Genomic DNA, 10,300 nt, shown 5'->3' with positions numbered 1-10,300 from the left:
ATTCACTGATCATTGATCCTTTTTCATTGTTCATTGTTCATTCTTCACTGATCATTGATCTTTGTTCATTCTTCATCGTTCGTTCTTCATTGATCATTGATCCTTGTTCATTCTTCATCGTTCATTCTTCATTGATCATTGATCCTTGTTCATTCTTCATCGTTCGTTCTTCATTGATCATTGATCCTTGTTCATTCTTCATCGTTCATTCTTCATTGATCATTGATCCTTGTTCATTCTTTATCGTTCATTCATCATTGATCATTGATCCTTGTTCATTCTTCGTCGTTTGTTCTTCATTGATCATTGATCCTTGTTCATTCTTCATCGTTCAATCTTCACTGATCATTGACCCTTGTTCATTATTCATCGTTCATTGTTTATTGATCATTGATCCTTGTTCATTCTTCATCGTTCATTCATCAATTATCATTGATCCTTGTTCATTCTTCATCGTTCATTCTTCATTGATCATTGATCCTTGTTCATTCTTCATCGTTCATTCTTCATTGATCATTCATCCTTGTTCATTCTTCATCGTTCATTCTTCATTGATCATTGATCCTTGTTCATTCTTCATCATTCATTCTTCATTGATCATTCATCCTTGTTCATTCTTCATCGCTCATTCTTCACTGATCATTCATCCTTGTTCATTCTTCATCGTTCATTGTTCATTGATCAAAGATCCTTGTTCATTCTTCATCGTTCATTCATCATTGATCATTGATCCTTATTCATTCTTCATCGTTCATTCATCATTGATCATTGATCCTTATTCATTTTTCATCGTTCGTTCTTCATTGATCATTGATCCTTGTTCATTCTTCATCGTTCATTCTTCACTGATCATTGATCCTTGTTCATTCTTCATCGTTCATTCTTCACTGATCATTGATCCTTGTTCATTCTTCATCGTTCATTCATCATTGATCATTGATCCTTATTCATTCTTCATCGTTCATTCTTCATTGATCATTGATCCTTGTTCATTCTTCATCGTTCATTCATCATTGATCATTGATCCTTGTTCATTCTCCATCGTTCATTCATCATTGATCCTTGTTCATTCTTCATTGATCATTAATCCTTGTTCATTCTTCATCGTTCATTCTTCATTGATCATTGATGGTTGTTCATTCTTCATCGTTCATTCTTCATTGATCATTCATCCTTGTTCATTCTTCATCGTTCAGTCTTCATTGATCTTTGATCCTTGTTCATTCTTCATCGTTCATTCTTCATTGATCATTCATCCTTGTTCATTCTTCATCGTTCATTCATCATTGATCATTTATCCTTGTTCATTCTTCATCGTTCATTCTTCACTGATCATTAATCCTTGTTCATTCTTCATCGTTCAATGTTCATTGTTCATTGATCCTTGTTCATTCTTCATCGTTCATTATTCATTGATCATTGATCCTTTTTCATTGTTCATTGTTCATTCTTCACAGATCATTGATCTTTGTTCATTCTTCATCGTTCGTTCTTCATTGATCATTGATCCTTGTTCATTCTTCATCGTTCATTCTTCACTGATCATTGATCCTTGTTCATTCTTCATCGTTCATTCTTCATTGATCATTGATGCTTGTTCATTCTTCATCGTTCATTCTTCATTGATCATTCATCCTTGTTCATTCTTCATCGTTCATTCTTCATTGATCATTGATCCTTGTTCATTCTTCATCGTTCATTCTTCATTGATCATTCATCCTTGTTCATTCTTCATCGCTCATTCTTCATTGATCATTGATCCTTGTTCATTCTTCATCCTTCATTCTTCATTGATCATTCATCCTTGTTCATTCTTCATCGCTCATTCTTCACTGATCATTGATCCTTGTTCATTCTTCGTTGATCATTGATCCTTGTTCATGCTTCATCGTTCATTCTTCACTGATCATTGATCCTTGTTCATTCTTCATCGTTCATTCTTCACTGATCATTGATCTTTGTTCATTCTTCATCGTTCATTCTTCATTGATCATTCATCCTCGCTCATTCTTCATCGTTCATTCTTCATTGATCATTGATCCTTGTTCATTCTTCATCATTCATTCTTCATTGATCATTCATCCTTGTTCATTCTTCATCGCTCATTCTTCACTGATCATTCATCCTTGTTCATTCTTCATCGTTCATTGTTCATTGATCAAAGATCCTTGTTCATTCTTCATCGTTCATTCATCATTGATCATTGATCCTTATTCATTCTTCATCGTTCATTCATCATTGATCATTGATCCTTATTCATTTTTCATCGTTCGTTCTTCATTGATCATTGATCCTTGTTCATTCTTCATCGTTCATTCTTCACTGATCATTGATCCTTGTTCATTCTTCATCGTTCATTCTTCACTGATCATTGATCCTTGTTCATTCTTCATCGTTCATTCATCATTGATCATTGATCCTTATTCATTCTTTATCGTTCATTCTTCATTGATCATTGATCCTTGTTCATTCTTCATCGTTCATTGATCATTGATCATTGATCCTTGTTCATTCTCCATCGTTCATTCATCATTGATCATTGATCCTTGTTCATTCTTCATTGATCATTAATCCTTGTTCATTCTTCATCGTTCATTCTTCATTGATCATTGATGCTTGTTCATTCTTCATCGTTCATTCTTCATTGATCATTCATCCTTGTTCATTCTTCATCGTTCAGTCTTCATTGATCTTTGATCCTTGTTCATTCTTCATCGTTCATTCTTCATTGATCATTCATCCTTGTTCATTCTTCATCGTTCATTCATCATTGATCATTTATCCTTGTTCATTCTTCATCGTTCATTCATCATTGATCATTGATCGTGATTCATTCTTCATCGTTCATTCTTCATTGATCAATTATTCTTGTACATTCTTCATTATTCATTTTTCATTGATCACTGATCCTTATTCATTCTTCATCGTTCATTCTTCATTGATCATTGATCCTTGTTCATTCTTCCTCGTTCATTGTTCATTGATCATTGATCCTTGTTCATTCTTCATCGTTCATTCATCATGGATCATTGATCCTCGTTCATTCCTCATCGTTCATTCTTCATCGATCATTGATCCTTGTTCCTTCTTCATCGTTCATTCATCATTGATCATTGATCCTTGTTCATTCTTCATCGTTCATTCTTCACTGATCATTGATCCTTGTTCATTCTTCATCGTTCAATTTTCATTATTCATTGATCCTTATTCATTCTTCATCGTTCATTCTTCATTGATCATTGATCCTTTTTCATTGTTCATCGTTTGTTCTTCATTGATGATTGAACCTTGTTCATTCTTCATCGCTCAATCATCATTGATCATTGTGCCGTGTTCATTCTTCGTTGATCATTGATCCTTGTTCATTCTTCATCGTTCATTCTTCATTGATCATTGATGCTTGTTCATTCTTCATCGTTCATTCTTCATTGATCATTCATCCTTGTTCATTCATCATCGTTCATTCTTCATTGATCATTGATCCTTGTTCATTCTTCATCGTTCATTCTTCATTGATCATTCATCCTTGTTCATTCTTCATCGCTCATTCTTCACTGATCATTCATGCTTGTTCATTCTTCATCGTTCATTGTTCATTGATCAAAGATCCTTGTTCATTCTTCATCGTTCATTCATCATTGATCATTGATCCTTATTCATTCTTCATCGTTCATTCATCATTGATCATTGATCCTTATTCATTCTTCATCGTTCGTTCTTCATTGATCATTGATCCCTTTTCATTCTTCATCGTTCATTCTTCACTGATCAATGATCCTTGTTCATTCTTCATCGTTCATTCTTCATTGATCATTCATCCTTGTTCATTCTTCATCGCTCATTCTTCACTGATCATTCATGCTTGTTCATTCTTCATCGTTCATTGTTCATTGATCAAAGATCCTTGTTCATTCTTCATCGTTCATTCATCATTGATCATTGATCCTTATTCATTCTTCATCGTTCATTCATCATTGATCATTGATCCTTATTCATTCTTCATCGTTCGTTCTTAATTGATCATTGATCCTTGTTCATTCTTCATCGTTCATTTTTCACTGATCATTGATCCTTGTTCATTCTTCATCCTTCAATGTTCATTATTCATTGATCCTTGTTCATTCTTCATCGTTCATTCATCATTGATCATTGATCCTTATTCATTCTTCATCGTTCATTCTTCATTGATCATTGATCCTTGTTCATTCTTCATCGTTCATTCATCATTGATCATTAATCCTTATTCATTCTTCATCGTTCATTCTTCATAGATCATTGATTCTTGTTCATTCTCCATCGTTCATTCATCATTGATCATTGATCCTTGTTCATTCTTCATCGTTCATTCTTCATTGATCATTGATCCTTGTTCCTTCTTCATCGTTCATTCATCATTGATCATTGATCCTTGTTCATTCTTCATCGTTCATTCTTCACTGATCATTAATCCTTGTTCATTCTTCATCGTTCAATGTTCATTATTCATTGATCCTTGTTCATTCTTCATCGTTCATTCTTCATTGATCATTGATCCTTTTTCATTGTTCATCGTTCGTTCTTTATTGATGATTGATCCTTGTTCATTCTTCATCGCTCAATCATCATTGATCATTGATCCTTGTTCATTCTTCATTGATCATTAATCCTTGTTCATTCTTCATCGTCCATTCTTCATTGATCATTGATGCTTGTTCATTCTTCATCATTCATTCTTCATTGATCATTCATCCTTGTTCATTCTTCATCGCTCATTCTTCACTGATCATTCATGCTTGTTCATTCTTCATCGTTCATTGTTCATTGATCAAAGATCCTTGTTCATTCTTCATCGTTCATTCATCATTGATCATTGATCCTTATTCATTCTTCATCGTTCATTCATCATTGATCATTGATCCTTATTCATTCTTCATCGTTCGTTCTTCATTGATCATTGATCCTTGTTCATTCTTCATCGTTCATTCTTCACTGATCATTGATCCTTGTTCATTCTTCATCGTTCATTCTTCACTGATCATTGATCCTTGTTCATTCTTCATCGTTCATTCATCATTGATCATTGATCCTTATTCATTCTTCATCGTTCATTCTTCATTGATCATTGATCCTTGTTCATTCTTCATCGTTCATTCATCATTGATCATTAATCCTTATTCATTCTTCATCGTTCATTCTTCATAGATCATTGATTCTTGTTCATTCTCCATCGTTCATTCATCATTAATCATTGATCCTTGTTCATTCTTCATCGTTCATTCTTCATTGATCATTGATCCTTGTTCCTTCTTCATCGTTCATTCATCATTGATCATTGATCCTTGTTCGTTCTTCATCGTTCATTCTTCACTGATCATTAATCCTTGTTCATTCTTCATTGTTCAATGTTCATTATTCATTGATCCTTGTTCATTCTTCATCGTTCATTCTTCATTGATCATTGATCCTTTTTCATTGTTCATCGTTCGTTCTTTATTGATGATTGATCCTTGTTCATTCTTCATCGCTCAATCATCATTGATCATTGATCCTTGTTCATTCTTCATTGATCATTAATCCTTGTTCATTCTTCATCGTTCATTCTTCATTGATCATTGATGCTTGTTCATTCTTCATCGTTCATTCATCATTGATCATTGATCCTTATTCATTCTTCATCGTTCATTCTTCATTGATCATTGATCTTTGTTCATTCTTCATCGTTCGTTCTTCATTGATCATTGATCCTTGTTCATTCTTCATCGTTCATTCTTCACTGATCATTCATCCTTGTTCATTCTTCATCCTTCAATGTTCATTATTCATTGATCCTTTATCATTCTTCATCGTTCATTCTTCATTGATCATTGATCCTTTTTCATTGTTCATCGTTCGTTCTTCATTGATGATTGATCCTTGTTCGTTCTTCATCGTTCATTCTTCACTGATCATTGATCCTTCTTCATTCTTCATCGTTCATTCTTCACTGATCATTGATCCTTGTTCATTCTTCATCGTTTATTCTTCATTGATCATTGATCCTTTTTCATTGTTCATCGTTCGTTCTTCATTGATGATTGATCCTTCTTCATTCTTCATCGTTCATTCTTCACTGATCATTGATCCTCGTTCATTCTTCATCGTTCATTCTTCATCGTTCATTCTTCACTGATCATTTATCCTTGTTCATTCTTCATCGTTCATTCATCATTGATCATTGATGGTTATTCATTCTTCATCGTTCATTCTTCATTGATCAATTATTCTTGTACATTCTTAATCGTTCATTTTTCATTGATCATTGATCCTTATTCATTCTTCATCGTTCATTCTTCATTGATCATTGATCCTTGTTCATTCTTCCTCGTTCATTGTTCATTGATCATTGATCCTTGTTCATTCTTGATGCAAATGCATCAGGGAACAGTGACCATGGCAGTACTGATCAGGAACAGGACAGTGTTCCCAACTTTTCTTCTACGCCAAACACTCAGAAAGACCAAGGGTCCAGCAATGATACTTCCCGCACATCGAATATGGGCTTAAGAATACGAATTGGGATGGAGAAAGATCAAGGCACAACAGAAGATAACACTTTGGGAACAGGAGAACCAACAGAATGCAAGAACAGAGTAACAGTTGATTCTGACGACCAGCTGACCTTACTGACGTTACTGAGCCCAGACCAGGAGTACCTGGACCAAGATGAAGACACCAATGGCATCTCCCTACATGGACCAAGCCATAGAGGCCCTAGGGTGCTGCTAACTAACCACCAGGAAGACCCTAGGATTGGCTAAAGGAGACCTGGTCAGAAGAAAAGAACATCTGTTTTTTTGGCTAAGTGTTGGCCTTGTTTTAACTTTCTGTTTTGTTAGTTATTTGCCACGTGCTTTAGGCAGCCCTGGTAACGGCTATTTTGAGATGTAAAAACTCTATAAATAACTAGGACTCTCATGTATTTGGATTCACGTTTGATATTGAGAATAAAATCAGAGTTTCATTGTTCAGACAAGTGTTTGTTTGTTTCGAGTTTGTTTGCAAACTTGTTTCAAGGAATAGTTATTCTTTGGCCGGGGAATTCATAGGTTTTCAGGCAAACCTATAATCTCAGGGAAGCATTCTATACAAGGAACAATAGTCCTTGCCTTGCATACTCCTTAGGATAGTGTAAGGGTTGGAACAACGTCCAGTAACCCACACGTCTGAAAATCAAGAAGCATCTTCTTGGTTGTTCTAAGTGTTCTGGGCTTGTTTACATTGATTAGTTTGAGATTATACGTGAGTATTTGGGCCATAATTTGATTCCACATTGATCTTTGCATAACAAAGACTACATTCAGTCTTAGTTTTGCATCAACTTGGTATCAGAGCCAATTCACGAAAGGGACAAAGGAGGGTATATCAGAAGGACGTTTTGAAGAACTTGCCATTTGTTCTGGGTTGTTTTGAAGGAAGAATTTGAAGGCGATTTAAAAAAAGCGATAGAACTGGGGATTTTTGCATTTCCAATTCCACAACGTTCAGGGAGTGTCTTCCTTTACTTTGATTTCGTTTTTAATTGTCAATTACAGATTGTTCAATTCATTGCATTATTCATTCTTCGTCTGAACACGAATTGTTCTTCGAAATTGCGATTTTCTTTGTTATTTGTTTGTCTTCGAAAAATTTTGGGATTATTCTGTGCTGGTTATCTAGCTGTTGTGACTTAGAGACCATGGAACGGGATGTTAGGTTTGAAGTAATTGAGGATAAATTGGATAGGTTGTTTGCGCATTTAGGAATCGATAATCAGAACAGACCACCTATGCCAAACCCTAATTTTCGACCATATGAGGATAGGACCATTAAAATCGATCTTCCTGAATTTGATGGCATCTCACATGACCCCTCCAAGTACCTGGAATGGGAAAGAAGAATGGAAGAATACTTTGAGTTTAAGGAAACACCCCCAAACCAACAGTTTAAGATTGCCAAGATCAAACTAACCAAATCAGCTGCAGCTTGGTTAGAAAGCATTCAAAAACAAAGACTTAGGGAAGAAAGGAATAGGATTAGCACTTGGGATAAACTTAGGAAGCAGATGAAGAGAAGATATGTTCCATCCACATACAAGCAGCAACTGGGGGTACAGTTGTATGCCATGAAACAGGGAGCTAGGTCAGTAGAGGACTACCTAAATGAATGGGAGAGATTGTATCATCTTTGTGACCTTCATGAACCTGAGGAAAACAAAGTAGGAAAGTTTATAGCTGGATTAAGGGAAGAATTTAGGGAGAGATTGATGAATACACCTGACCTTACACTACAACTTGCTACCTCTATAGCCATGGAAATTGAGAGGCAACACAGGGCAGCAAACCCCCAAATGAGGAACAACAGGACCTATACCCCAAGGAACACTAGTGCTGTGACCATGCCTAGGAAGGAGTTACCACCCTCTGGACCTAAACCTACTAACCCCAGAACAGAGTCACACACCAAGCCACAGGACATCATTTGTTTTAAATGCAATGGGAGGGGACACTATAAGAGGGATTGTCCCAATGCAAGGGCGTTTACCATGAGAGAGTGGACTGACATTAGGCAAAACACTAACCCTAAGAGACTCTTGGTGTTAAAGAATGGGCAAGAGGAAGAGTTAGACCCTCCCAGCTTAAGTGATGATGATGGTACATTTATAAGAGATGAGCAGGGGAACTGGCACCCTTTTGAAGGAGATTCTGAGGAAGAAGGAGAACTGGAGAAAATTTCCCCTGAAGAAGAGCACTTGAGCCTCATTATTAGAAGGAGCTTTCACAACACACCCTTGAGCAAAAAATCAGACCAAAGAGAGAATATCTTCCAAACAAAATGTAAAATACAGGGGAAGGTATGTGATTTGATTATTGATAGTGGGAGTGAGGCAAATTGTGTCAGTAAGCAGCTAGTGGAGGAGTTACACCTAAAGACTAAGGCTCACCCTAATCCCTATAAAATGAAATGGTTAGACACCAAGGCTAGTGGTTCAGTAAAACATCAGTGCCCAGTGACCTTAACTTTGGGAACATATGAGGATGAAGTTTTATGTGATGTCTTAGATATGGATGCATGTCACCTCTTGCTAGGTAGGCCCTGGCAATATGACAAGAAAGCCATGCACAATGGATATGACAACACTTACACTATTAGGCACTATGGGAAGAGGAAAGAATTTTTACCCCTGCCCCCACACAGAGCAGTGCCACCCAAGCCCTCTAAGGAACATGTGCAGTTAATGAATAGAAGAGAGTGTGAAAGGGAAGTGCAGGGAACAGAAGAGTTGTATTTGTTAGTCACCAAAGAAGTACAAGATCCCACACCTATACCTGCTGAGATGACTGAGCTATTAGAACAATATAAGGATGTGTTTCCCACTGATCTGCCACCTGGATTACCACCATTCAGGGGGGTGGAACACCAGATTGATTTATTACCTGGGGCTAGTCTTCCTAATAAGCCTGCTTATAGGACTAATCCCAAAGAGGCCCAAGAGTTACAGAGACAGGTAGAGGATTTGATGAAGAGGGGCTATGTTAGGGAAAGTTTGAGTCCTTGTGCAGTACCCACTCTTCTTGTGCCTAAAAAGGATGGCACATGGAGGATGTGTATTGATAGCCGTAGTGTAAACAACATAACCATCAAGTATAGGTTCCCCATACCTAGGATTGATGACATTTTGGATGAATTAGGGGGTTCTCAATGGTTTAGCAAGGTGGATCTCAGGAGTGGATACCACCAAATCAGAATGAAAACAGGGGATGAGTGGAAAACAGCCTTCAAGACCAAGTATGGGCTGTATGAGTGGCTTGTTATGCCCTTTGGTTTGACAGGTGCCCCTAGCACATTCATGCGCCTGATGAATGAGATTTTGAGACCTTTCCTAGGGAAGTTTATAGTTGTTTACCTAGATGACATACTCATCTACTGATGTAGGATCACCTACATCTGGTTCTGATGAACTAACACGGATCAATACCATGATTCATCATATGGAAGATGCTCAAATTCAAGGTTCAAATGTTAAGTCTTTTAATTTTGTAATCATGAACTAAATCTTCTTCTTTAATTTTTATTTTGTATTTTCATTTTTATAATGAAACAAAGTCTTAGAGATGATTAAGCCAGGTTTAGGATCAAGCTTAATCATGTCTCATGTTTAGTTAGTCGAGTTGTAATTTTTATTTTATTGAGTCTAATATTTATTTTGCTCATGGGACGTTTTTTACAAAATTAAAATGCATGGATCAAAACAACCAATCAGATTCTCCAAATTGAGCCGTTGCATTCTTCAAAACTAGCTGAT

At 36.2% G+C, this 10,300-nt stretch overlaps 1 protein-coding gene across 1 annotated transcript; it reads left to right on the top strand.

The window, feature by feature from the left end:
* Positions 1-7,693: 7,693 nt before the first annotated feature.
* LOC130825017 (uncharacterized) lies at positions 7,694-9,925 on the top strand. The gene has a single exon (XM_057690043.1). It carries the CDS (start codon positions 7,694-7,696, stop codon positions 9,923-9,925), a length of 2,232 nt encoding a protein of 743 aa, XP_057546026.1.
* The last annotated feature ends 375 nt before the right edge of the window (positions 9,926-10,300 follow it).

This window comes from Amaranthus tricolor, chromosome 10 (assembly GCF_026212465.1).
Source record: "Amaranthus tricolor cultivar Red isolate AtriRed21 chromosome 10, ASM2621246v1, whole genome shotgun sequence".
NCBI classification, from domain to species: Eukaryota; Viridiplantae; Streptophyta; class Magnoliopsida; order Caryophyllales; family Amaranthaceae; genus Amaranthus; species Amaranthus tricolor.
This window is presented reverse-complemented; position numbering and strand designations above follow the sequence as displayed.